This window comes from Capra hircus, chromosome 11 (genome assembly GCF_001704415.2).
Source record: "Capra hircus breed San Clemente chromosome 11, ASM170441v1, whole genome shotgun sequence".
Taxonomy (NCBI): domain Eukaryota; kingdom Metazoa; phylum Chordata; class Mammalia; order Artiodactyla; family Bovidae; genus Capra; species Capra hircus.
This window is the reverse complement of record NC_030818.1, coordinates 103,524,389-103,551,356: the sequence shown is the minus strand read 5'-3', so window position 1 is coordinate 103,551,356 and position 26,968 is coordinate 103,524,389. Positions and strand designations below refer to the sequence as shown.

Below are 26,968 nucleotides of genomic sequence, written 5' to 3'. Positions count from 1 at the left end.
TCCCAGCATCAGGGTCTTTTCCAATGAGTCAGCTCTTCACATCAGGTGGCCAAAGTGTTGGAGTTTCAGCTCCAACATCAGACCTTCCAATGAATATTCAAGGTTGATTTCCTTTAGGATGGACTGGTTGGATCTCCTTGCAGTCCAAAGGGCTTTCAAGAGTCTTCTCCAATACCGCAGTTCAAAAGCATTAATTCTTGGGCGCTCAGCTTTCTTTATGGTCCAACTCTCACATCCATACATGACTACTGGAAAAACCATAGCTTTGACTAGACGGACCTTTGTCGGTAACTAGACGGACCTTTATCGGTAACAAGACGGACCTTTGTCTCTGCTTTTTAATACTGTCTAGGTCAGTCATAGCTTTTCTTCCAAGGAGCAAGTGTCCAAGTGTTTTGCAGAAGCTAGCTCGAGCTGTCCCGCCCCCGACGGAAGGCAGGTCCCACCCCACCGTCGGAGGCTCGGGGGCCGCGCGAGGATCGCCCCCACCCGGGGCGCTGCTGGCCGGAGGACGCGACAGGGGAGCTCAGCGAGGGCCGCGGGCGCCACGCAGGCGGTGCGGCCGGGAGGGTCCGCTAGATGGCGCCGCAGCGCCGGCGAACTCGGGGAGGGCGCGGGCTGGGCCTCGCGGGCCGCCGTCCGCGCTATAAAAGGCGCGGCGCGCGCTCGCGCGTCCTTTCTGGGCGGCGGGGATGGAGAGGACGGTGGCGCCCCGTTACGGGCTCCGGATGGGAGGCCGAGCGCCCGCCTGCCCCAGGGCCCGCCTGCGACCGAGCCCCGCGCCCGGCGTCTCCGCCCGGGGTGCTCTCCGCAGTTTCCTGGCTTGGAAGCCTCGGGAACATGGCGAGGCAGCGGTGGCTTAACGGGTGAGTTGGGACATTAGGGGCACGTGCCGCGACACCCCCACCCCGCCCAGCCAACCTTCCGGCTCGTTGCGGTGGGAGCCGAAGCGCAGGAGCTTTTAGCGTCTGGTTTTGTTTTTAAACGTACTGATCGCCTCTCTATACTGGGCCCTGTCTCCAAGCTAGGCGGTCTGCGGGTTATCCGTGGGTGTAGCGTGGCAGGTGTGGGAGCGGGGTCCCCTTCCCGCAACATTGCGGGGGAGGGGGGGAGCGGCATGCCTAGCGCGGCCCTTCTGTCCCCTGGGGTCTGCACGCTGTGTTTTAACCTCGGTTTTCCACACAGCCCGAGATGAAGCAGGGAGTCAACCTGGTTTGGGGTGCAGACAGGTGTAGGCCTGGAGGTCAAATGCAGCAAAGCCAAGCCTGGGTGGAGGGCCTCATCGGGCGCTTCGCAAGCGCATAGGCAGTCCCGGGACTCGGACCCACGGGTGTCATGGTCTTCCCCGCGCTGCCCCTAGAGGCGTTGCAGGTGTGGCTGCCGTGTCACGTCTGCGTCATGAGGTGGCAGAGAGGAAAGAGGCTCGGTCTACGCCCAGTGTTCTGGCCGGTGGACCTCTGGATGATTGATAGTCTGACACTTTGACACAGTGCCCACTGAGGGTGGGTGTGTGTTGCCAGAAGCCTGTCGTGTAAGAACGCCTTATAATTCTCTCCTGGCGCTTGGCTGGGCCCCAGGACACCCCGAGGTTGCCGTGTGAGGAGCGGCAGCAGGTGGGTGTTTGCTCTCTGGCTCAGCGACCAGCAGGAAAGATGGGTAGGTTTCAGTAAGGCTGACCTGCTTGCATTACAAAATGGTGGCACTGAAATTTCCCTTTCAAAGCTGAGCGCAAAGCCACCTAGCAACTGACATAATTGAACTTGTTTTAGGTGGATTGAAATGTTACAGGATATTCACACGAAGCTACTCTGCCTCTTAAAGGAAATTTTATGGTAGATTTTACAGCTAGAAACTCTTTAGAAGAAAAAGTTGCCAGATAGAAAGAAAGTTCCAAAGACCAGCTGCAGAAGCCTACGGTGAGGCCTGTTTAAATTCCAGAGCGTTTTTCCCGTCGCCTTGTTAATTGTACTTTCCTGATCCATTGATCTATCCAGTGTCACTGGTAGCTCCCTGGGAGAGAAGGCGCAGAGGTTTCTGAAGGGGGCGCAGGGGTGCTCCTGGATGGGCTTTCTCGGTGACTTGGTTAAAGAACCCACCTGCCAGTGCATGAGACCCACGGAACTTGGGTTCAGTGCCTTGGCCAGAAAGATTCCCCAGAGAAGGGAGTGGTAAGCCATTCTGGTATTTGCTGGGAAATCCCATGGGCAGAGGAGCCTGGCTGCGCTGTGGTCCCCCGAGTTCATCAGACACCAGCCTGCTGTGGGCGTTGGCTCCGGCAGACCGTGGCAGCCTCAGAGCTGACCGTGCCAGCAGCCCCCTTCGTTAGTTTTAAATACTAAGTAGTAGCTTCTCTTCGCGGATTCTGGACCAACCGTTCTTGTTATTTGATACAGGAAGGATGGCGACTGTTAGCCTGTGAACGAAGGTGAGAGTGAGCAGCCTCATGCTCCTGACCAAGGTAAGAAGCTGTTCCTTGAGGCCTCGGGGGGCGGGCACTGCCCTGCAGATGCCGGACTTGCCGGCACCACGGGTGCGGCCGCCCTGCTGCGCCTGTGCCGTTGGGGCAGAGAGGAAGCGGCTATTTCTACGCTCAGTGCTCAGAACCGTGGGCACTAAGAATGGTTTGTAGCCGGACATCACCGAGCACTGCCCGAGGGAGCCCCTTGTTCCCACGTGCGCAGAAGAGAAGGCCGGGGAGGACTGAGTGAGCGGACAGGCATGCGGCAAGCTCGGGTCTGGTGGGACTGACCAGCAGAGGGCCTGCTGGAAACGATGGTTCTGTGCAGGAGGACTTCCTAGGAGTCCTTGGGCACTGTGACGTGCCTCCCTGCCTGAGGGCTGCTGAGCTGGTGTCGTGTGCCACCTGGCCTCCGAGTGCTCGTGCCCTGAGCGCCCGATGTAAGGAGCCCCTTGAGGGAAGGCCAGGGGGTGCGGCCGGTAGCACTGCTGCTGGAGGGCAGGGTCTGGGAGGAGTCACTGCTTAGATTCCGTCTCACAGATCCGTAAGGGCGGCTGGTCCATGGGGGGGAGAGCTGCAGGTGGGACTCTTCAGGACACGTGTCAGGACGGGTAAGTTGGGCAGGAGGCTGGCGGGTCTGACACCTTATGGACCCTCACAGTGGCAGTGGTTTGCCAGAATCTGGGTATGGGCAGTGTATGAAATCCTGGAGGGGAGTCGGGTCATTAGCTGACGGGGCACCTGGGTGGCGAGTAAGGGGTGTGTCGGGGAGAGTGTGCAGCCTGCTGAAATCAGTTGTGGGGGTGCTTTTGGGGGTGTTCGAGGACCCGACAGTGAAAGCTGCCCTGGACAGAACTGGGGGGCAGGATGCAACTGGTGACTCCCTGCCGGCAGGGGTGAGGGTCTCGTGGCAGTGGAAGCCGGCTCCCCTGAGCTCGGGTGAGCCCGCCGCCGCGCCCTGAGGTCGCTCCCGCAGGGCAGGCGAGGGCTGTCTGCACAGCGTGTATCTGGTTGGCTTCGAGATCAAGTTGGGTGTGCTGTTTTGCTTTTTTAAGAAGGATCTTGAACTTGTGGCTGCTACTAGATTTTTTGCCCACATCTCGTATTCTGCGCTTGCGTTTTCTGTAGCTTCTCCACTGGAGCGGGGCCGGGGTGATGTGGACTTGCCGGAAGTCAGTGGCAGCAGGTCCAGTCTGTCCACCTTTGAGCCTGGTGGCGGCATGTCCTTCCCCACCCTCTTGAGGACCCCCACTGGCTGAACCCCCTGGAAACTGCGTGGAATGTTCGGGGGATGAGGCTGAGGAGGCTTGTCTCTGCCTTCCGGAACCCCGCTGCTGTCCTGAGGTCTCCACCCAAGGTAAGGAGGCTTGACCGGGGAGGGGCCTCGTCCGGCCACTCCAGCGCCGGGAGGCGTGCCTAGTGGGTCCCCTCGGTTTCCTGTCTGCAGGTGGGAACCCCGGAGAGCAGCCCAGCAGCCATGCGCCGCCAGACCCGAGGGCAGTACAGAGCCTGGGAGAGGCATGGCCTTGGAAGTTCCTCTGAAGAACGTGCGGGCTTATCGCATTGTGTGTTGAAAAGCAGTAGCAGCGTGTGCTTCTGCCCCTGGTGTGGCTCAGCAGGGTTGGGGCAGCGGCTCTGCGCGATACAGAAGCTTGAACAGAGGCCACGTGGAACTCAGAACCAGAGATGACAGCCCAGCAACAGGGTCAGGGCTGGGGCGGGGGCAGGAAGGCGCCCGAAGGCAGTGGTGTCCGCCTGCAGTGGCCACAGCCCTGCAGGCACCCCAGGGCATGGTCCTGAAGTCCTCCAGCTGGGAGGTGCAGGATCTTCTTTGCAGGCCCACCCCACAGGCCTGAGCTGTCTCTGGATTATACCCCCGCCCGAGGGGAGAATGTCAATGAGGTTTGCAAATTAGTCTGGAGTGTCTCACAGCTGGAACCTTGAGACCCCTGCTTTCAGCACAGGTTGTTACAGTGAATGGAAAGATCTCCTGTCTTGGTGAAGGAGCATGTCCCCATGTTGGCACAACTATAAAGAATAAATGGATCTTGAGTAAACTGCCTTGACTTTCTCTGTCTTATCAGCCGGGGCCCCACCAGGAGCTGAGAGTATGAGGGGTCAGGGTCCTGGGCGCTCTTCCTGGACAGTGACAGCTTTTTGAAATGGATGGAACCCGAAGTTCCCCTGTAATTTCGTGTGCCCCTGCTTACATCCCCATCCACGTGTGGTCCAGGTCAGGGCTGGTCACAGCTGAGAACCATGGGCTCCGGTCACCCTTGCCCTTAGTCCCAGTCAACCCCAAGCAGCCCACTGCCGGGATGTGGGTCCAGGGGTGGCTGCCTCCTCCCCTTCCCCATTCCCTGCAGTAGACTCTCCAGGCTGAGTGGGGTGGGGGTACTCAGTGGGGAAAAGTGGGAAAGCTGTCTTGAGAAAGGTCATCACATCCTGTCCCATCACTTCACCGCAAAGCGGGAAACAATGACACTCTTCTTGAGCTCCAAAATTGCCAGGGACAGGGATGACGGCCATGAAATTAAGAGACGCTCCTCGGAAGAAAAGCTGCGACAAACTTGGAGTATTGAAAAGCAAAGGAATCGCCTTGCTGACAAAGGTCCACATAATCGAGGCTATGGTTTTCCCAGCAGACTATGGATGTGAGCTGGACTGCAAAGAAGGCTGTGCTTTCAAACCAGTCAATCCTAAATGGAAAGCAGCCCTGAATATTCACTGGAAGGACTGAAGCTGAAGCTCCAATCAATCTTCACCCACTTGATTGGAAGAGCCAACTCATGAGAAAAGACCCTGATGCTGGGAAAGATCGAAGGTGGGAGGAGAAGGACGACAGAGCAAACTCAGGGAGACGGTGGAGGACAGGGAAGCCCGGCACGCTGCATGCTGTCCCCAAGGCCGCAGAGTTGAGCACGACTTGGTGACTGAACAGTAGTTCACAGAAAAGCTTTATTTACACAGAGTTCTCCAAAGTAACAAAACCTTGGCCTGGGCAGGTCCCAGGGCCAGCCCTTGGTGCTTGGGCTCTGAGTCCTTCCCTCTCTCCTGCCAGCTCCACTGCCCTGTCGGGAGCCCAGATAACCCAGGGCGGGCGGGGGCATGGGGGGGAGGTGGTGGTACAGGGGCAGGAACCGCGTGGCTGCCACGCTGTGGCGGCAGAGGGCCTCGTGGTGTGGGAGGTGGAGAGAGGCCCGGGGCGGAGCCCGCGGCCCTCAGGTGTACTTGGTGTTGGAGATCTCTTTCCAGAGCAGGGTCTTGAGGTGGCTGAGCACCAGCGAGTGGTGGGCTTCCACCTGGCTGGCCAGCCCGCTCAGCGTGGTGCAGGTGCGCAGCTGCCTGCCCAGCTCGGCGCGCAGGCCGGCGGGGGCGCCGGGCAGCAGGTAGTCCCGCAGCAGCTCGCACACCTTGGCCAGGTTGGGCTGCACCAGGTCGCCCTTGCACTGGCGCAGCAGCGTGTCGCAGGGTGCCCGGCAGTCGCGCCCGTAGGTGCAGTCCGCGCTGCGCTCGCAGTGGCGGCCCCGAAGGAAGCGGCGCACGGCGGCCTCGGGCGCCACCTGCTGCAGGTCGGCCATCCTGAAGTCGTACTTGGCGGTGTAGCCCACATTGGCCAGCGTGGTCTCACACATGTAGAAGGTCCCGTAGGCGCCGTGGAAGAGCTCCTCCACGAACTCCAGCAGGCCGATGGCGATCTTGGCGCGCCAGGGCCAGGCGGGCCCCAGCCACTGCTGCAGGGCCCTGTGCAGGGCGGGCGGCAGCAGTGGGCGCAGCAGGGCCGGGAGGGCGGCCGCGGGCCCCGAGCTGCGTGGGACGCCCTCCGTGACGTAGAGGTCCCCGCAGTGGCCCAGCAGCGGCGCGGCGTGCCCCTTCCCCTGCAGGGACAGCAGCAGCAGGAACTCGTTGCGCTGCAGCAGCGCCCACACCGACTTGGCCTCGGCCAGTGACACCCGGCTGTCCTTGTTGAAGTCGGCCATGAGCAGGACCTGGCCGACCAGCGCGGGCAGTGATGGAAGGTCTCCCAGATTAGCCTGAGGTTCGGGACCAGGAGAGAGGGGAGGCGGGACGTGGGCGCGCAGCTGCAGGCTTGGCACCCGATGCCACGCATCGGCCCGATGGGGGAGCTCGGCCTCCAGCCCCCGGGGTGAAGCAGGCAGCAAGGCGCTGGGGAGGCCCCTCACCACTCCTGGAAAGATCACCTGCGCTCTCCCCCCAGCGCTCGGGGAGCCCGGGGACTTCCCCCATGAAGGCGGGAGCGCTGCGGGGGTCGCTCACCCCTCATCTGCCCCACCCACCCCCGGGTCCCACCTCCTCCCTGGCCTCCTCCCCATGGATGCCCTGCCCCCTGCCCCCTGCCCCCTGCCCTCTGGCCCCGGGCGGGTTCTCATGCCTGTGCGTGCTCCCTGAGCCTCGTGCCTGTGGGGTCTGCTTGGCGGGCTAGCCAGACACCCCCTGGCCTGTGTGGCCACCTCCGTCCAGCTTGCTGCCTGCCCTGTGCACACGTCCTTGGGTGTGAACTTGACATCCCCCCGCCCCCAGGAGGGCCAGCTGACCTTGAGAAAGCTGAGGGTCATCTCCCGGAACTCCTTAATAGAGGTGCCCCGAGTGGGTTTGTCAAACAGCACCAGTTCCCGCCGGGGGGCCACATCGGCCCCGGCCTTCCAGCTCAGGCTCTCCTCCAGTCCACACTTGATGGTCACCTCCTTGCCCTGCCAGAGCCCGCTGTACACCTGCCGGAAGCACAGGGCCCCACTGTGTACACGGCCCCCTGCAGCCGCACCGCAGGCGGCAGGGCCGCGGGGGCTGAGCCCCGCCGGGCCTACCTGTTGGCCTGGCGCGGAGGAGAGGCAGGTCCTCCACTCCACCTGCTCCAGGTTGCACAGGTCCTGGCAGATGGAGCCCGAGATGATACCCTTGCGGTACTGGTCACACTGGGGAGAGCAGGGAGACGCAGGAAGTGGCCTGGGGAAGCGAGGGCTCCATCCGCAGGCCCGCCAGCGCCTCGTTCGCCAGACGCACAGGGAGGGGCTTACAGCTCTCATCAGGTTGAGCTCTGCAGGAGCCGCTGCCCTCACCGGGCCCTTCCTGCCTTCAGACAGGGCCTTGCAGCCCCCTGAATCCTGCAGGTGTGGGCTGAGCTGAGCCAGAAGGTGAGGCCCTTCCCAGGGCGGTCCCTAGGTGGGGGGACGGGGGGATCTGTGGCATCTGGAGCACGCGTAGGGTGAATTCCTGGGTGTGCATCACTGTTGCCATGGTGCCCAGGCCCTTGGTGGAGCAGGCCTGCAGGAAGGGAGCGTGCCGGGGGCGGGGAGGCAGGGTCTCCTGAACGCTGAGGCCCTGGACTCACCTACGGGACCAGGGAGGAGGCTTCTGTGCTATGGCTTCAAAGCCTGACACCCGTTCATCAGGACAGAAAAGGGGAGCCCCTCCACTGCAGGAGTCCGCTCTGACCCCCTCAGACCCCCTCCCAGAGCTGCAAGGCCCTTCGTGGAGGGGTCTGCCAGTGCGGGCAGCCAGGCTGGGCCAGGGTCAGGGCCTGCCGGCCACGCTGCCCACCAGGGTGGGGAGGGGCTTCCACCGAAGCTGAGGTGGGCAGTGTGGCCGTCAGCCTCAGGTGGGGCAAGACCCCTCCCCTCCCAGCCTGTCTCCTGTCTACAAACCGGGCTGAGGTGGGACCCGGCTGAGCACCCTGGGGTCCATGGGTACCTGGTCCGTGACCCCGGTCCTGCCTTCCCCCCAACACACACACCCTGGGTGACCTTGGACAAGCTGTGGAATCTCTCGGAGACGGCTGATACCCCCATGAGGTGGCCAGGTCTTCTCGGGAAAGGAGCAGCTGTCCCCGAGGCCCAGCAGCCGGGCCACTCTGGCGCTGGCGGGAAGGCCAGGGCGCTCTGGGAAGACGGAAGCTGCAGATCCTCCGGTTGGGAGGGGCACGTTCCCTGTCTGCTCCCCCAGGGCCCCTCAGTCCTCTGCATGTTGGGGGCGCTGCTGCGGGCACACAGGAAGTGCTCAGAAAACACCCACCAGCTCTGAGCAGCTGCTCACTGCACCCCACTGGCCAGACCCCATCTCACGTGTCCTCCCAGGTCTCACTGCCCCAAGAGACCCCTCCACCCACCCGGACAGCCCAGGACCTCGCCTGGTGCAAGGGGTCCCAAGCAGTACCCCTCCCCGCCCCTGCCCAGAGGCCAGGCTCCCTCTACACGCACACCTGCCCCTGCGCGTCCCCAGCCCACCAGGCTGGGGGCAGAGCCGTGTGCCTGGCGCCCAGCTCGGGTCTGACCCCTGGAGGGCCCCAGCAAGCATTTCTGGAAGAAACAAGGCCTTTCCCCCTGGGCTGGGTGCTGCACCCTTGTGCCCATGTTGGCCTGCCCCCAGCCAATGGTCTATGATCGATGGGCCCCTCACAAGTCCTGTCACGTGGGCTCTGGACCCCTCCACCACCACCTCTGGACTGTCCCGAGTTTGGCCCCCATGGGACCCCGGGCAGAGCAGGCCTGCTGAGCCCTTCCACCGTGCCACATAGCCCCCCAGGAAGAGCGCCCCTCACCCTGCAGAGGAGCAGAGAATCCAGGCCCCCACCAGGAGACAGGTTCAAGGCCAGGCGTCTCCCACTGCCCCCGCTTCAGGACCCCAGGAGCTCCGCTCCCCCAGGCATGGATGCCTCAGGCCCCGTTAGCCCGACGAGGGCTCACCCCTGCCCGGGGAGGCTGGCAGAGTCGGGGCCCCTTCGGCTGGCGTCACCTCCCCCTCCACCAGTCACAGGGTATCCTTCAGCAGGAGCCGTGAGCCAGTGGAGCAGTGCTCGTGGGCACACACGCACTCCCGTGGGCAAGCACACACAGGTTCACGCCCGCCCTCACACACACGTGCGCAGCTCTGCTCTACCTGCCGTAGTGGCGACTTAGCGCGCCTCCACCCCCAGGCCCCGAAGACCACGCCCTGCAGCCTCTTCTGCTGGACCCCGGCCCCCCGCCCGGACACGTCTACAGCTGGCCCTGTCCACCCATCCGTCTGTCTGTCCACCCCCAGCCACGCCCCTGTGCTCCATGGGGCACCCCTTCTTCCCGGGCCCCCGCCCACGGCCTGCATGGATAGCCCCGCAGGACGCAGCCGGACCCTCCCTAGAATCCACTGGGCGGGCGGGCCTCAAGCCCCGTTTCTAGGCTGCCCACCGTTGGAGCGCTGGCTGGGGGCGGCCGGAGCGCACAGACGGCCCCGGGCGACACTTACGATGACCACTCTGCAGACGTGGCCGCGGCAGAGCTCCACGTAGGACGAGTAGTGCACGTAGGCCAGCCAGCTGCCTGCGAGGACGCCCAGCCACACGAGGAAGACATACTTGACCCTCAGGCCTGGGAGCCGGCCCTGCGGGGGAGGGGGCGTGAAGAAGTACAGCGGACCTCGCCTCCTAGACCCCAGCCCCCCCAGCCCCGCCTCCTAGACCCCAGCCCCCCCAGCCCCGCCTCCTAGACCCCAGCCCCCAAGCCCTGCCTCCTAGACCCCAGCCCCCAAGCCCCGCCTCCTAGACCCCAGCCCCCAAGCCCCGCCTCCTAGACCCCAGCTCCCCCAAGCCCCGCCTCCTAGACCCCAGCCCCCAAGCCCCGCCTCCTAGACCCCAGCCCCCAAGCCCCGCCTCCTAGACCCAGCTCCCCCAAGCCCCGCCTCCTAGACCCCGGCCCCCCCAAGCCCCGCCCCGGTCAGTGTCTCCCTCCCACTCCGCTCACCCACTCTGGTGCAAGGCAGGGGCCTGGTGTCTCCCAGACCTTGAAATCTCACAGGCAGGGAAAAATAAATTCCAAATGAGGAGGATTTAGGGTAAACAACTCTATTTTGCTGAATAAAGAGATCTGGAACAATTTTTTCCTCCTGTCCTGCCGTCATTTCATAATGACGTAACCTCTGTAGAAGGTCAGGCTGGAAAGGCACACCCCCCACCCCCGGCCCCTCACGCTGGGCCGGCACCCTGCACAAGGTTCCTCCCACTGGGGAAGACTTCATTCAGGCTGGACCAAGGCCAGCAGGGAGCCCAGGGCTTGGAGGCGCAGTCACCCTGTGAGCTTTTAAGGGACCCAGCCTCGCACACCCCCCATCACACCAGCCAAAGGGTAGACACAACCCGCAGACCCACTGAGGAGGGAGCGGGCAAGCCAGATACGGCCCATCCACACGCGAAAACGGTGTTCAGCCATGAAAAGGCAAAGAACTCCGACCCAGGCTACGGCATGGATGACCCAGCAGGACATCATGTCCAGTGAAATGAGCCAGACACAAGACAGATCCTGTGTGACTCCACCCAGGCAACAACCTGGAGGACTCAGATCCACAGACACAGGAAGGGTGGGGACAACGGGGAGCGGTGGGGAGAAAGTGGGGGCCTGCCCAGGATGGCGAGTGAGTGTTTGTAGGGGACAGAGCTTGAGTGCTTGAGTTTGGGAAGATGAAACGAGTTCTAGAGATGGATGGTGGTGGTGGCTCAGCAACGGGGATGTGTTTAATGCCCTTGAACAGTGCACTTAAAAAATGGTTGAGATGCTGAATTCACAGGATGTGAAATTTACCATAATAGAGAAGAGATAACCAAGATACTCAGCCCCTGGCCCCACTGCCAGAGGCTCCGTCCCAGAAGCGTGGGGTGGGCCAGGAACTGCTTCTCTGGAGAGCAGCTCTCCCAGGCTGATGAGTGGAATCACAGGGTGGGGGGGACCCAGAGCCCTGCAGGAACTGGGGGGCACTGTCTCCCATCCAGCCCCCAAGCCAGGATTGCAGGAGCATCAGCTTCCTTCCCCACCCCCATCCTGGCAAATCATGGCCTCAATGGCTGCTGCCCAGCAGCAGTCAGCTGATGGGCCAGAGCTACCAGGCACTGCTCCGTGGAAGAGCTCAGACACCCTGACTGGGGCAGCTGAGCCTCAGAGAAGAGGGCCTGGGAGAGCAAGGGGCTTCAGACCAGCCTGCTCCGGAGCAGGGCCTCTACCAGCACTGGTCACACATCCTGCCACCTCTGGGTCAGTGGGGTGGCTCCAGTCCTGGTCAGCCCTGGGCTTCTCATCGGAGGCTGGGGCCCAGAAATGGGGCCGGCGGCTCTCCCCTGAGGACAAGGCAAGGCCTCCAGGCTCAGGTCAGGCAGCTGCGCTAGTTTTTACAGTTCCTCCAGGAGAGGCAGGGTCTTCCCCTCCTGCTCCTCTGGCCGAATCCCTCGGCCGGCCACCCCGGAAGGCGCTGCAGTAGGCGCGGCTCGGAGCTGCGAGGCCCGGGGTGGCCCTGGCCAGAGTCGCAGGGCTGGGTCGCAGGCCCACTGGTCCTGCTACCATATCTGCTTCTGCCAGTTTTGTTCAAAGGGAAAAGCAGGAAAGCAGGCCAGCGGGTGGGGGGCCGGGGAGCCAGGGGCGCGGCTGGGGGCAGGGTGAGGCCAGAGGACTGCCAACCGCCCTGGGGGGACAGGCGGGACGAGGGCGGGCTGCCGCCTGCACTGGCCCCAGGGGCTGACCTGGGCCAGACCCAGGTTCGCGGCCTGACCGCAGGGCCCACCTTGGACACGGCCCACGCTCCCGCCAGAGCCCCCCCAGCTCCGGCCTTCCCGAGGCGGCCCCGCTCCATGGACACTGTCCCCAGCGCTGAGCTCTGAGCGACCCCCAGGCCCTGATCATCGCAGGCAGGCACTTCCTCCAAGGGGAGTCCCTGCCCCTACCCCCTGCCCTGCCTTGCCCCTGTGGCATGCTGACGCCCAAGGGTGAGCATGCCCCCAGGACAGGGGGAGCTCACTCAGTGCGCCCTAGTCGGTGGCTCCCCGCACCCCCCAGACTGCCCGGCTCCTAGTGGAGCACTTGGGGGGTCCCTCGGGGGACACAGACAGCATGATAACCAGCAGCCTCGGTGCCAGGGGCCCACATACACCGTGGCCTCCACCCCTCACCACCAACACAGGAGTGTGTTTCACATGTGGTAAACTGAGGCTCAGGGTGTCTCCTCTCATTAAGGAGGCGGGTGTCTGGGAACCAACCCAAGCCACTGGGAGCCCGTCACCTCTCCTGTCCAGGCTCCTCTGCCGTTCCCAGGCTGAGCTCAGAGGCCTGACACTCCCAGTCCAAGACCCGCCACACTGGCCTGGTCGGTCAAGGCCTTTCCCTCAGGATGGGGCTGCTGCACCCCCACCTCCCAGCGTGGGGGAGGCCACAGACCCTCAGCTCCCACCCGACCCAGAGATGGGTGGAGACCACTACCCCCCAAGACCCCTGGATGGCAGGGGGGCTTCTGGCGCAAACCGCTGCGTGCATTACCTGGCTCCCACCCTTCTCCCCAGAGGGGACTCTAGGGAGGTGCGGGCGAGTCTGACCAGGGCTGTCTCCTTCTGCCCAGGGCCTGGGGTCGTGAAGGTGGCAGGTTTGGCCTGAATAATTTGAGGCTCGCATTCAGCCCGGCTCAGACCACCCCAAGCAGCCATGACAGGGATCACGGTAGGTGGCCCCCACAGCAGCCTGGGCCTCCCCTGCAGACAGCAGGGTCCCGAGACGGCCGGGGATCTGTCCAAGGTCACTGTGGGGAGGGCACACTCCTCTTCTCGGGCTGGCTGGGGGATGACCCAGGGGGAGGGTACGCCCTTCCTAGGGTGCTTCTACGGGTCCCAAGTTTTCCATCACAGAAAGACAAACCTGGTCTCCTAAGTAGAGGAAAGCGGGGCGGACCTGGTGTGGCTTCGGGGCCTGCGGGAGCAGTTCCGGCCCGCGGCGGAGCGGGGGCCTTCTGCAGCCCCCGAGGCACTGGGGCCAACCCCGCAGCATCCGCTCACCCGATCGGCAACCTCCACCCCGGGCCCCGCCTGCCCCCGGTCCCCCAGGGACCACGCACCCGGGCCCTCAGCGACCTTGAGTCCGGAATCCGCCCAGGGTCCCCGGGCTGGATGCCGCGCGACCCCGCCGCGGCCCGGGCCCCAGGGCGGGAGGGGTGGGGGCGGGAGCCGGCCCGGCCGGGGGCGCGCCTACCTGCAGGCCCTTGGAGAAGGGGCAGAAGAGTACCAGGTGCGCCAGGCGCCGCAGCCGCCGCATGGTGGGCGCGGGCCGTGCGCGGGCCCGGCTCGCCTCCGCTCGGCCTCAGCCCCGCGGGCCGGCCCGCCCGCATCGGCCGCCGCGCCTCCTCCCCGCCCCGCGTCCGCGCCAGAGCGCTCGCCGCTGACGGCCCGGCGGGTGCGCGGGGAGGGGGCGCGGCGGGGGCGCGCGGCGGGGGGAGGCGGGCAGCCAAGGCGCGCGAGGGCGCGTGGCCGCGAGGCGGGCGGCGCGGGGTCGCGCGGCGGGGAGGGAGGGAGGGGCGGGGGAGGCGCCCGCGGCCCCGCCTCCGCCCCGCCGCCCCCCGCCGCGCCCGGAGGGAAGGGGGAGGGCGCCGAGGCCCCGCGCCCCCGCGCCCCCGGCCCGCCCCCGGCCCGCCCCCGGCGGCGCAGACGAGCCCCTGCGTGCAAGCCCCCGTCGCCCGCAAGGCCGCCACGGGAGGGGACTGCACGGCGGGGGCCGTCACGCGCCCCTCGGTGGAGGAGAGGCGGGTGATGGAGCCGGGCAGCCTGCGGAGGTCCCCCGGGGCAGGGGCGGACGCGCGGGGCGCGGGAGGCGCCGGGGCCCGGAACAGTCATGGGAGTCCCCTAGTGGGGTCCCGTGCCGACCACAGGGCCTGGAGGGGCGGTGGAGACTGCGGCAGCATTGGCCTCTTTCGCCCCTTTTTAAAGACAGTAAAACGCACTGTTGCACCGTGCGACTGTGCCGGTGTTTGCACAGACAGCCCGTGGGCACCCCCACTTGCAGGCTGCAGAGCAGTTCGGGCCTCGCTTTCTTCCAGGCTCCCCCGCGCCGGGCCCAGTCCCGGCGAGCTCTGGCTCGTCCCCTGCACGACACAAAAATTGAAAAAAGCGGCCGCAGCCTCCAGGTCTGGCTTCTGTCCCTGGGCAGAGGCCTGGACGCTCAGCACCCCTCTTTGCCAGCGTGGGTACCAGGCACCAACTCGGTTAGCCGGTCAGTCATCTCTTGAAGGCCCCCGGAGTTGGTCCTGGCTTGGGACATCAGGAGCAGAGCCGCCGTCAAGTCAGAACTCAAGGTTCTGTGTGAAGGACATTCCCTTTCCCTGAGGTGATACAGGCTGGGGATGCCGTGGTAGGCGTAGGCACCCTGCATGTGGGAGTTCTGGTCGCTCCACTTTCCCATCGGCACTTGGTTTCGACCCTTTTAAAATTCTAGCCATTCTATGGGGAGCCTGTAAGTGCAGTTTCTTTGTGGTTATTTGCATTTCCCCAAAGGCTATTGATGTTGGCTATTTCTTACATACTTAGTTGCAACCTGTATATATTCTTTGGCAAAGCATCTATGCAAACTTTTTGCCCAACTTTTTTTTTTTTTTGGTTATTGTTTGTTTCTTTGTTGAGTTTTTTCTCTAGTTGCAGCGGATGGGGGCGACTCTTGCCTGGCACAGGATTCTCATCACAGCAGCTTCTCTTGCTGCAGAGCGTGCTCTGGGTGGACGGGCTTCAGTAGCTGTGGCTGGAGGGTTCGAGCGCAGGCTCAGAAGTCGTGGCTCACAGTCTGACTTGCCCCGCGGCATGTGGAATCTTCCCGGACCAGGGATGAAACCAGTGTCCGCTGCATCGACAGGCATACTGGCATCCACTGAGCTACCAGGGAAGTCCTGCTGCTGCTGCTGCTGCTGCTGCTGCTGCTGCTGCTGCTGCGTCGCTTCAGTCGTGTTGGACTCTGTGCGACCCCGTAGACGGCAGCCCACCAGGCTCCCCCGTCCCCGGGACCGACACGTTCTTAATTTGGATGAGGTCCAGTTTATCCATTTTTCCCTTGTATTCGTCTGTGCCTGTCAAATCTAAGAAGTCTTTGCCTAACTCAACCCAGGGTCACAAAGATTTTCTTCTGTTTTCTTCTAGGAGTTTTATAGTATTAGGTTTCGCGTTTGGGTCAGTGATTCAGTGGAGCTCATTTTGGTACACGGCTTCGCAGGTGGCGCTAGTGGTAAAGAATCTGCTTGCCAAAGTAGGAGATGCAAGAGGTGTGTGTTCGATCCCCGGGTCAGGAAGATCCCCGGAGGAGAGCACGGCAACCCACTCCAGTATTCCTGCTTGGAGGGTTCCACAGACAGAGGAGCCTGGTGGGCTGCAGTCCATAAGGTCGTACAGAGTTGGGCATGACTGAAGAGACTCACATGGTTTCTACGCATGGATATCCAATTGTTCTAGCACTTCTGTTGAAAAGATGAGCCCTGCGATGGTTTTTGTAGCGGACTGTCTCTGCGGAGACACCGCCCTGCAGGCAGCCATCCCAGTTCCTGGACAGTGGTTTCCAGCAACCTCCAGAGGGCAGACTTCCTGCTATTCCGCCAGCACCAGTGACCTCTGCTGGCCCGTGAGTCACAGCTGGGCTCTCCGGCCAAGATCTCAGCCTGGGCATGGGGGCTCCAGCTCAGCCCAGCATGGTACTTTGCTCTCTTTCCTTTTTGGCTGTGCTTTGTGGCTTGCAGGATCTTAGTTCCCCAACCAGGGATCGAATCTGGGTCTTTGGCAGTAAAAGCGTGGAGTGCTAACCAGGGGACCCCCAGGGAATTCCTTACAGGTTACTTCTGTCTGTTCTTCACTTCCATCTGACTTTGCAGTCAGTAATTCTTGAAGCAAAACTCTCCCTGTTCAGATTGCCATGTGGCTTTTGTCTCCTAATAGGGACCCAGTTGACACAGGTCTGGTGCAAAAGTTGCTCACTGTTCAGTCGCTAAGTCGTGTCCCACTCTGTGACCCCATGGACCGCAGCATGCCAGGCTCCTTTGTCCTCCACTGTCTTCCCGGAGTTTGCTCAAATTTATGTCCATTGAGTCGGTCATTCTATCCAGCCACCTCATCCTCTGCTGCCCTTCTCCTCCTGCCTTCAGTCTTTCCCAGCATCAGGGTCTTTTCCAGTGTCAGTTCTTCGCATCAGGTGGCCAAAGTATTGGAGCTTCAGCTTCAGTCGTTCCAATGACTATTCAGGGTTGATTTCCTTTAGTGCTAACTGGTTTGATCTCTTTTCCGTCCAAGGGACCCTCAAGAGTGCAAAAGAGACATGGGCATTTTTCTTTCTTTATTTTTTGGCTGCCTTACGCAGCTTGCAGGGTTTGAGTTGCCCGGCTCAGGGATTGAACCCAGGCCTTCAGCAATAAAAGTGCTGAGTCCTAACCACTGAACCACTAGGGAATTCCCAGCAGGGGCACTTCTGCAAAACTTATGGAGACCCACTCTGCCCCACAATTTGGACCATGTGGTCTATCCTCAGATACCTGATGTCTTCAACCAAATGGTAGTAATACTTGGATTGAAGACGGGGATGGGCTCCTAGGAGCATCCAGACGGTGGGACCAGAATTAAGTTTTCATCACCTTGATCCCCCTGTGGACCATCCAGGCTGGCTAAAGGGTCCTCTTAGAAGAAGGGAGGGGCATCTGCTCAGGAGGGCATGTTTAGGCTTAGGATCGGGGTCAGATTCTGGTTATCCCCAGAGAATCTATAGAGCCCCACCCTGCCTTTCATTCTGGCCGTTGCCATGGTGCCCATAACAGGGGTCCCTCTTTGGGGACAGTCATATTCAGCGCTGAGCTGCCTAAGGCAGGAGGGCCTGGGGGGGCCAGGAGCGGGCACAGAAGTAGAGTCGGAAGTCTCTAAGTGAACTTTGGAGAAGGCCGTTCCAGTGCTTTGTGACTCTGTGGAATGTGGCCCGCCAGGCTCCTTTATTCTTGGGGATTCTCTGGGCAAGAACACTGGAGCGGGTCGCCAGGCCCTCCTCCAGGGGATCTTCCCAACCCAGGGACTGAACTCGGGTCTCCTGCACTGCAGGCAGATTCTTTACCGCTGAGCCACCGGGGAGCCCAAGAAGGACCGTATCAGGCCGCAAATGGAACTGAACACACAACACCGCTCAGAGCCAGGAGCCACCGAGGCAGCTCCTCCCTGAGTCCTCACGTAGCCTTCAGAGACCCTAGTTCCAAATAGGCCACACTCTGAAGTTCTGGGTGAGCATGAACCTGGGGGGTACACCATCCACCCCAACACACAGACCAAACAGCAGCATCACTACAGACAGCCAGAGGCAGTGGCAATAGAACGCATCTTGTCAAGGCCCCGGAACAGAGACGGCTCAATCAGAGAGGTGTGCGTGCGTTTCTCTTTCGTGCAGCAGTCAGCCAAGCTTCTGAGGGCTGATACAGAGACCCCGCCTTCTCAGGGGCCTGCTCAAGACCTGGTTTCTGTATCCTAGCCCAGAACGGCTGCTCCAGCTCCAAGCATCACCTCCACACTCCAGCGAGGAGGAAGAGCAAAAGGGACATGAAGAGCGTGTGCTGAATCACTCAGTGTGTCCGACTCTTTGTAGCCCCGTGGACTGTAGCCCGCCAGGCTCCTCTGTCCCTGGGATTCTCCAGGCCAGAATACTGGAGTGGGCTGCCATGCCCGTCTCCAGGGGATCTTCCCAACTCAGGGATCGAACCCAGGTCTCCCGCATTGCAGGCGGATCCTTTACCGTCTAAGCCACCAGGGAAACCCGTGAAGAGCATAGTCTTGCCTTTAAAGATGGGATCTAGAAAAGCATGTTTCTCCTGCTCATATTCGGCTTCCCTGGTAGCTCAGCTGGTAAAGAATCTGCCTGCAATGCAGGAGACCCTGGTTCAATTCCTGGAAGATCCCCTGGAGAAGAGAAAGGCTACCCACTCCAGTATTCTGGCCTGGAAAATTCCGTGGACTGTATAGTCCATGGGGTCACAGAGGGTCAGAGGCCACCGAACAACTCTCACTTTCACTTTCTGCTCAAATCCCATTGGCAAAAGTTTAGTCACAGAACCTTTCTTACTGCAAAGAATGTCGGGAAACGTAGTTTCTCAGGGTAGCCGCTGCATATTCCACTAACCTCCGTGTTTTTCTGGAACCCCTCAGTCTTGGGCACAAGTTTGTCATGGGGAAAACAGAGAAATGCAGGCTTGGGTCCTTCTAGACATAGATCATCCCACCGCCCCAGGTCCTGAGGACTGAGGTCAGCATTTGTCTCCAGGCGGATATTCTGAGAGGTGTGGATGCTTTCACCTGGGGAAGGTGATGTCTGACCCAATGGATGGGGAAGAGGCAGGGGGAGGGAGAGGACAGACTCCAGGCAGAGGAGCAGAACCCGCGGAGGCCCAGAGGCAGCGGGCTGTGGGCGGACGTGGAGCCTGCATTTGCACGATGAGTGTTGCCCCATTCAGACGAAGCTGCATGGGGCTGTGAGCCCCTCGCCCTCTCTCTGCACTTACGCTTCGCTGTCCTGACGAGTCAGGCCTCTTGGGGTCGGTCCTGGGGGCCTCGATTCGATGTGTGTCGCTCTCTTCTCTCACTCACTGCATCTCCGCCACATGCTTGTCATCTGATCTTGATTTCATGTTTGCTTGACCTTAACGCTGGGCCGGATGAAGCACAAGCTGAAATCAAGATTGCCAGGAGAAATATCAGTAACCTCAGATATGCAGATGACACCACCCTTATGGCAGAAAGTGAAGAGGAGCTAGAGAGCCTCTTGATGAAAGTGAAAGAGGAGAGGGAAAAAGCTGGCTTAAAGCTCAACATTCAGAAAACTAAGATCATGGCATCTGGTCCCATCACTTCATGGCAAATAGATGGGGAAACAGTGGAAACAGTGGCTGACTTTATTTGGGGGGCTCCAAAATCACTGCAGATGGTGACTGCAGCCATGATATTAAAACACACTTGTTCCTTGGAAGAAAAGTTATGACCAACCTAGATAGCATATTAAAAAGCAGAGACAACAGAGGTCCATCTAGTCAAAGCTATGGTTTTTCCAGTGATGATGTATGAATGTGAGAGTTGGACTAAAAAGAAAGCTGAGTGCTGAAGAACTGATGCTTTTGAACTATGGTGTTGGAAAAGATTCTTGAGAGTCCCTTGGCCTGCAAGGAGATCCAACCAATCTATTCTAAAGGAAATCAGTCCTGAATATTCATTGGAAGGACTGATGCTGAAGCTGAAACTCCAATACTTTGGCCACCTGATGCAAAGAACTGACTCATTTGAAAAGACCCTGATGCTGGGAAAGATTGAAGGCAGGAGGAGAAGGGGACGACAGAGGATGAGATGGTTGGATGGCATCACCAACTCAATGGACATGAGTTTGAGTGAACTCCGGGAGTTGGTGATGGACAGGGAGGCCTGGCGTGCGGCAGTCCATGCGGTCGTAAAGAGTCGGACACGACTGCGCGACTGAACTGAACTGAACTAAATCTGTGGGAATCCTGTGGACCTCACTCTAGGCTGCTGGGAGGAACTGTGCCTGTGTAGGCAGGGACCCCACAGAGCTGGAGGCACAGGGCTCAGGGCACAGCAGCAGGCGTCTTGGAGGTCCTGGAGACTTCTGCTTCCTGAGTCCCAGGACCCAATTTTTTTGGTGGGGGAGGAGCAGGGGGAGGGTCCTTTGGGTGTCTAGTGCACTGCCTGCAGTGAGCCAAATAGTGGCCCCCAAAGAGATATGTTCACATTCTCACCCCTGGACCCTGTAAATGGGACCTTATTCAGAAGAAGGGTCCTTGCAATATGATTAAGATCTTGAGCGGAGGAGACCAGCCTGGGTTTTCTCGGGGTGGAGGGGAGGACGAGTCCAGTGACTGTCCTCATGGGAGACTTGCAGAGAGGACAGATGGAAGTGGGGGACGAGATGGGGCAGAGAGGGGCCCTGCTGCCCGCGCCAAGGGAGCCGGGAGCGGGGAGGACCCTGCCCCGGAGCCTGTGCGGAGTGGCCCTCCACACCAGGGTTTTGGGCTTCTGGACGCGGAACGTGCGGACTAAACGTCCGTCATTGTAAAGTCACCCTTTGTGGTAATTTGTCACAGGGGGTGCTTTCAAGCAAGAGAAAGTTCTGTACCTGGAATGTGGCTTGCAGCAGGGGTCTTGGAGGGGTGTAGCTGGTGGGGACGGTCCCAGGCATCTCCTGGCTCCCGCCCTGTAGTTTGGAGGGATCTTATTTTCCAGATGCTGAGGGAGGCTTTTTTTTCTTTCTTTAATGTGCACTAGCCATTTCTCCTTTGTGGCTTATTAATTGCATATCACACTCTTTTGAAAGTATCTATTTATTTTTGTTTATGTTTGGCTGGACTGGCTCTTGGATGCGGCATGCAGAACCTTCGGTTGCAGCACGTGGGATCTAATTTCCCAGCCAGGGCTTGAACCCAGGCCCCCTGCATTGGGACCTCAGAGGCTTAGCCCCTGGGCCACCAGGGACATCCCTGAGGGATTCTTTTCAGAATGCCTTTTGGACGGCTTCTTGCTCTTCTTCCCAGGATATTCTCTCTATGAATTCTTTTTTAAAAAACATTTTAATAATTCTTTTCCATGCATCTAGTTGCAAAAGCATCTTGTATCCGTGATCTGCTGCCGTGTAACAAAGCACCCCACGCCCAGCGGCTCAGAGCAGTGAACACTTTGGTGGGTCAGGAATCCGGAGCCACTCAGCCATGTGCTCGTTTCTGGTCCAGGATCTCTGCAAAGCCAGGCTCTCGGTCCTTTGAAGGCTTAAGCGGGGGTGGAGGACCCATGTGCTGGTGGGGTGGTGCTGGCTGGAGGTCAGTTCTCGGCCAGGCCGACCTCTCCTTGGGGCTGCTTGAGCATGCTCACAGCATGGCAGCCTGCGACCCGCATGCCAGATCGGGGCAGCGGTCCCTGGAAGTCACCCAGCAGCACCCTCCTGCGCCGGGAATGAGGTCCGGGGGGCACCCTGGGAGCCTGCATCACTCATTCCTGTGGACAAGTCAGGTCTTCACAGGAAGGCTATGAAGGGATTAAACCACAGCAGGAGACGCTGAGGTTAGATCCAGTGCAGAAGTTTCCTTAGTATGACCCCAACCAATGCGGTGTATTTCCCAGCTCACAGGAGCCCTAAGACAGGGACAGTTCCTCCACGCTGTATAGACAGCCAGCCAGCCTGGGTCGTGAAGATGAGCACCCTCTCAAAGCCACATGCTGCCGTGATGGGGCCAGGCCGGGCAGCATAAGTAGCTATCTGCGTGAGTTATTTCACGACAGGAGGTCCTGGTTAGGAACCCTAAACTAACTAGCCACCACCGGCCAGAAGAGGTCAGGAAAGGTCAAAAGGAGAGGCCGCGGGTCCCACCACCTCCCAGAATCCTTCTCGCTGGAATCCACCTGGGCTGAACAATGCCTGCACCGCTAGGAAGGACTCTGAATCAGAAAGATTGGCCAGAGACCACCCGGAAACTAATCCCATCATGACAAACCCGAGCCTTCGAGCCGCATGCCAGAGCAGTCCCCCGGGCCCCTCGCCCTCCTGCTCTCTGCCTGGGCGCCCCTTCCCACTAACATCTCTTGCTCTGTGAGCGTGCGTCTCCTCGGACAATTCATTTCCCAGCGTTAGACAAGAGCTCACTCTCGGGCCTTGGAAGGGGTCCCCCTTCCTGCAACAAATGGCAATCCAGCAGATGTGTTCGGGGGGACTGGAAGAAGAATGGAGAGGGGTGAGCGTCAGCTGAGGACAGTCTGCTGCCCAGGAGGTGGGGAGGGAAACAGGCAGGGGCTAACCCCCCTGGGACTGTGGCTCCCACATTCTTACAGTTAGTGCTGCCCAGGGCTGCCCCGTCACCATCAGAGGCCCCCTGGAGTGGGGATGGCAGGTCTCTTCCCCAGCTATGGGTGGGGGCTCCGTGCTGAGTTACCATGGAAAGCAGATGGTTAAAAACTTTGACCCAGAAATGTCACCTGCTAGAACCTGTCCTGAGTTAATCATTCAGGAAGGGGGTGAAGACTTAGCTGGTCACTCACCCAGCCTTGTTAAGAGAGAGTTCAGAACATCCCACATGCCCGCTGAGAGGTGACTGGTCACAAAGGTCTGTTCAGGAAACAGTCCTGTGCAAAACTTAAGACAGCGCTACAGCCCCAGTCCCCGAACTCTGGACGCTCCTCGAGAGAGACACATTCTCCAGGGCCCGGGGGTCTGCCCGACCCCTACAGGGAGGCCGTAGCCTGCATCCACACCCTCAAGATGGCCAAGATTTAGGGGGAAACAAGTATTTCCAATGCCAGAAGGAAGCTTATCTTTATTGATGTTTCCATGTGTGTGTCTGACTCTACGATGCGATAGCCCTCCAGGCTCCTCTGTCCGTGGGATCCTCCAGGCAAGAATACTGGCGTGGGTTGCCATGACCTGCTCCAGGGGATCTTCCCAACCCAGGGACTGAACTTGCATCTCTTGTGTCTCCTGAACTGGCAGGCGGGTTCTTTACCACTAGCACCACCTGGGAAGCCCACAGATGTTCAGACAAGCCCATTTGCCTATGATCCAAACGGAAACACAACATCTAGTGAAACGTCACTTAGGGCTTGCGGATCCCCGAGAGCACAGCTGAGGACTCCAGATCTCCTGAGAGAACCAGTGACAAAGCGTAGGCAGAGTGTGGCCCCAGCTGTGGGAACTGCCCACAAGCATGCAGATCTGCACTGATGGGTGCACATGCAATGAGAAAAAAATCCTAAAATCTGGAAACCCACGCTACAGCGATAGCATCAGCTGGATGTTGAGGTCACAGGCGACTTTTACCCATTCTTACCCACCTGTATCGTCTCTTACTGAGGTGAGATTCATATGCTGTAAATTTAACTGCTTTAAATTGTACAGCTGAGCGGCGTTCAGTACGTTCACAGTGTTGGGCAATCGACGCGTCTCTATCTGATTCCAGAACGTTTCCATCCGCCCGAAAGGAAACCCAAGTGCCCCACTGGAGTCTCTCCTGATTTCCCCCACCCCGGCCCCGTCACCCACCAACCTGATTTCTCTCAAAACCCTCCTCTCCTGGACGTTTCATACGAGGGGAATCACAGTGTACATGCCCGGGGGAGGGCACAGCAACCCACTCCAGTACTCTTGCCTGGGGAATCCCCACGGACAGAGGAGCCTGGCGGGCTCCAGTCCACGGGGCCACAGAGAGCCAGACACGACTGCGTCGACTTCGCACGCAGGCGCACTAGACCTGCCCTTTGTCTTGCTTCTTTCCCTTAGTTCCTGGTGTCCATGTGTGTGGTAACGTGGTCAGCAATTCATTCCTTTTCATGGCCGACTAGTGCCCCTTTGTATGGATGGTCCATGTATTATTACTCCATTCACGAATAGAAATGTCCATTTACCAGTCGGCGGACATTTACCTGCACTTTTCTTTTGGCCACGTCACAGTGTGTGAGATCTTAGCTTCCCAACCGGGGACTGGCCAGGTCCACACGCCCTGCATTGGAAGGCAGAGTCTTAGCTACTGGATCACCAGGGAAGCCCCACCTGTATCTTTTACAAAGAACATCTAAGACCCTCCGAGCGAAGGATGAGCCGGGCGGAGGTGGCCTTGCCCCACCTTCTCTCCCGAGTCCTCCCTGTCCCATCCTTGTTCACTTCATCCTCCCTGCTTCCGGGCTTCAGCCCGCTCGACAGTGAGGACCTGGAGGAGGTGAGGTTAGGACTGTCAACACAGGACATGAGAATGGCTCGTGCTCCGCTCTGGGGTCTTCCAGATCCTTGACGCTTGAACATTCCCAGCAGCGCCATGCCAGGCACGAAGGACAGGCGACGTGGTCCTAGGAAAGGGGAGCTGGGCAGGGGCACGTGCAGATGTACAGGGGCTGTCCACGCACCTGGAGGGGCTGCAGGAAGTGGCCAGCAGCCCTGCCGAGGGCCGCCAGCTCGCTCCGGTCCCCAAAGGGCAGAGAGGGCTGGGGCAGGCTCCCTGTGTGGGCGTCTGGGCCTCACTGTGCCGTTGTTCTTCCAGGATAAACTCGGAGGGGCGCTTCCCCAACTTTCGCGGTCTCCGAGGGTTGGGCCCGGAGGGCACAGGAAGGGGAGGGTTCGCCTAGAGGCAGCTCTGGCGGTGGGGGGGGCGTGGGGGGCAGCCACAGGCCGATCAGAACCCACACACCCGCCCTGGGGGGCTCTGTCTTCTGAGGACAGGTTCTCCCCAGAGGATGTGGCGCGTAGACTATGTCCTGGCAGGGCTGCGGTCCCCCTGGCCAGATGCTGGGTGCCTGCCAGGCCCCTTCCGCTCTGCCTGGCCAGCCCGACCGTTTTTCCCTGGGCCGGCCTGCGCTTCTGCCTGGGGCCTCGAGGAGGTGGTGGGGAAACAGGTCCACCGGCGGCGGCAGCGGGGGCTGCAGGGCAGAGGCAGGGGGCGCCTGAGGGCCCCTGGGGCCCAGGGTCGGCCTGCACTGGCTGGGCAGCGCAAAGTGAGGGCGAGACTCCACGCGGGCCCTCAGGAGGCCCCGACCAGCGGAGACACTGCATGCACCCCTCCCGCCCGGGGCGACCGTGCCCTGCTGACCCCGGGCGGCCTGCGTGCTGAGAGACCAGCAGCGCCGGAGCGAGCCAGCCGGCCCTCCACAGTGGCCGCGGCCATCCTCGGCGGGGACGCCAGACGGCAGTGCCGTCAGCCCAACAGATCGGGGGGTGGCCTCCCCAGGACGCTGGTCTTAGAGGGATTTCCGGGGCTGAGGCAGGTGGGGGGGGGCGCCCCCTCCCTGGGGGCTCAGGGCCAGGCTGAGGTGACCAGACCTGCCCGGGAGTCCTCGGCCCCAGGGCTGCAGCCCTGCCCTCTCCTGGTGCCAGGGACGTCCAGCTGCACTGCTGGGTCCAGCTGGAGGCACAGCTGGTCTTACAGAACCCAGGGACCAGACGCGGGGGGTGGCACCCCTGTCAGGACTCCCTGCCTGCTGGGATGGCCCGCCGGACCGCTGGGGTCACACACACCGCTCGTGGCTGCTAAGACCCCACAGGATACCCCCGCCCCCCGCCTCGGGTCCCAAGCAGGGCTCACCGTCTGCCAGGCCCAGAGCCCAGGACCTGGGTCCACAGGCTTCTAGGGGCCCACAGGAGTGTTTTCAATGTTTTTCCCTCTCCAAATCAGAAAGAAATTGGAAGGGAAAATAATGAACTTTTAGGGTCCCTTTTACTTTTTTTATACTAATACAGTCAGAATAGAACTGTCATTGTTTTTATAGAGGAAGGGAGGGAGCAGAGACAGGAGGAAGCAGAGAAAGACAGCAGAGGGGGAGGAAGGGAGAGGGAGAGCGTGGAGTCCACAGCTTTGGCGGCGGGCAGGCGCTCTGTCGCCCCAGCCTCCGATGTTGGGGTGAGTGTCCTGGGGCTGCTGCTCCCAACCTGTGGGTGGAGGTGGGTGGGTGGGGAGTTCAGAGGAAGGGGACAGAACTCAGAGTGGGCAGGGGGTGGGAGGAAGGGAAGCCCCCAAACCCTGTACAACCCCCCAACACCATTTTGGCCATAGGATGAGCACCAAGACCCCCAGCCTGCTGGCTGTCCCAGGCCAACCACTGTACCCTTCACTGGGGCAGACAACCCGGAGAGGGTCAACTCTCGGGGGGGAGGGCGTTGGGTGTGCCCCCCTGGGGAGCAGAGAGGCCGGGTCTCTCTGAGCCCCTCCGTCGTCCTCCACTCTGCGGCCAGAGCTGCGTCCACTAGGGGGCAGTGCTGCCCAGCCGCTGGCAGAGCCGGTTGGCAAGTGTGGCTGAGAACCAGGGTGGGGCTAGGGTACCGGATGTATTTTATCCCCTGCTCCGAGGATAACATACAGGACGCCCGGTGAGATTTCCATCCCAGATAAACAACAAATGACATTTTTTAGTACACGTTTGTTCTAAATATTACCTGGGGCGTTGTTCAGTCGCTCCATCGTGTCCCACTCTTTGGGACCCCACGGACCACAGCACGCCAGGCCGCCCTGTCCATCACCAAGTCTGGAGCTTGTTCAAACTCATGTCCGTTGCGTTGGTGATGCCATCCAACCATCTCATCCTCTGTTGCCACCTTCTCCTCCTCCCCTCAATCTTTCCCAGGATCAGAGTCTCTTCAAACGAGCTGACTCTTTGCATCAGGTGGCCAAAGGATTGGAGCTTCAGCTTCAGTCCTTCTAATGAATATTCAGGATTGATTTCCTTTAGGATGGACCGGTTTGATCTCCTTGAAGTCCAAGGGACCCTCAAGAGTCTTCTCCTGGGACATGCTTGTCCTGGAAACGTGCTTACTCCTGTTGACCTGCTTCAGATCTCCCCAGGGCCCCGTATCATTTTACTTGCCTGGTCCCAGGGCAGCACAGGCAAGGGCGGGGAAGGCGGGGCTGCAGCCCCGGCTCCAGCTTCATCAGCTCAGGGACGGATGTTTGGCTGGGTCACCGGGAAACCACACCCACACTGCACAGTGACTCAGGGGGGTGTTGGCACTGGTGCTGGCTGCCATCCAGGCAGGGTGGGGCCCCTGGGTGTGTTAGAGTGAGCTCCAGAAACTTGCCTCTAACCTCCTACCCAGAGGGAGCAGGACCCAAGAACTCTGAGGTCTCTGAATGGTGAAATCCCAGGTGGCACTAGTGGTAAAGAATCTGCAATGAGACGCAGGCTCGGTCCTGGGTCAGGAAGATCCCCTGGAGAAGGAAATGGCAACCCACTCCGATATTTTTGCCTTAGAAATC

The 26,968-nt window shown here is 60.5% G+C and overlaps 1 protein-coding gene and 2 long non-coding RNA genes across 4 annotated transcripts; 1 reads left to right on the top strand and 2 right to left on the bottom strand.

The window, feature by feature from the left end:
• LOC102168552 lies at positions 681-4,517 on the top strand. The gene is made up of 4 exons (XR_001918883.1): positions 681-866; positions 2,394-2,458; positions 3,587-3,815; positions 3,906-4,517. It is a non-coding gene; the product is annotated as an uncharacterized LOC102168552 (long non-coding RNA).
• Positions 5,405-13,610, bottom strand: FAM69B (family with sequence similarity 69 member B). Of its 2 annotated transcripts, none has more exons than XM_018056131.1 (5): positions 13,447-13,610; positions 9,698-9,832; positions 7,285-7,392; positions 7,015-7,191; positions 5,405-6,492 (listed from the first exon to the last, which is right to left on the bottom strand). In XM_018056131.1, the coding sequence occupies exons 1-5, from the start codon at positions 13,507-13,509 to the stop codon at positions 5,680-5,682; spliced, it is 1,296 nt and encodes a 431-aa protein (XP_017911620.1). In that variant the 5' UTR covers positions 13,510-13,610; the 3' UTR covers positions 5,405-5,679. The 2 variants fall into 2 exon arrangements, with proteins under 2 accessions (XP_017911620.1, XP_017911621.1); XM_018056132.1 differs by lacking the exon at positions 13,447-13,610 and adding an exon at positions 7,495-8,452 and having other exon boundaries at positions 9,698-9,781.
• LOC108637175 lies at positions 22,698-26,201 on the bottom strand. The gene is made up of 3 exons (XR_001918882.1): positions 26,152-26,201; positions 23,655-23,731; positions 22,698-22,787 (listed from the first exon to the last, which is right to left on the bottom strand). It is a non-coding gene; the product is annotated as an uncharacterized LOC108637175 (long non-coding RNA).

Bases quoted from the DNA above. Each gene is read 5' to 3' on its own strand.
- FAM69B (XM_018056131.1), bottom strand. From the start codon at position 13,509: ATGCGGCGGCTGCGGCGCCTGGCGCACCTGGTACTCTTCTGCCCCTTC. The intron at 7,393-9,697 runs GTAAGTGTCGCC...TGCTCTCCCCAG, and splicing joins ACGTCTGCAGAGTGGTCATC to TGTGACCAGTACCGCAAGGG. The intron at 6,493-7,014 runs GTCAGCTGGCCC...CCCGAACCTCAG, and splicing joins TGACCCTCAGCTTTCTCAAG to GCTAATCTGGGAGACCTTCC.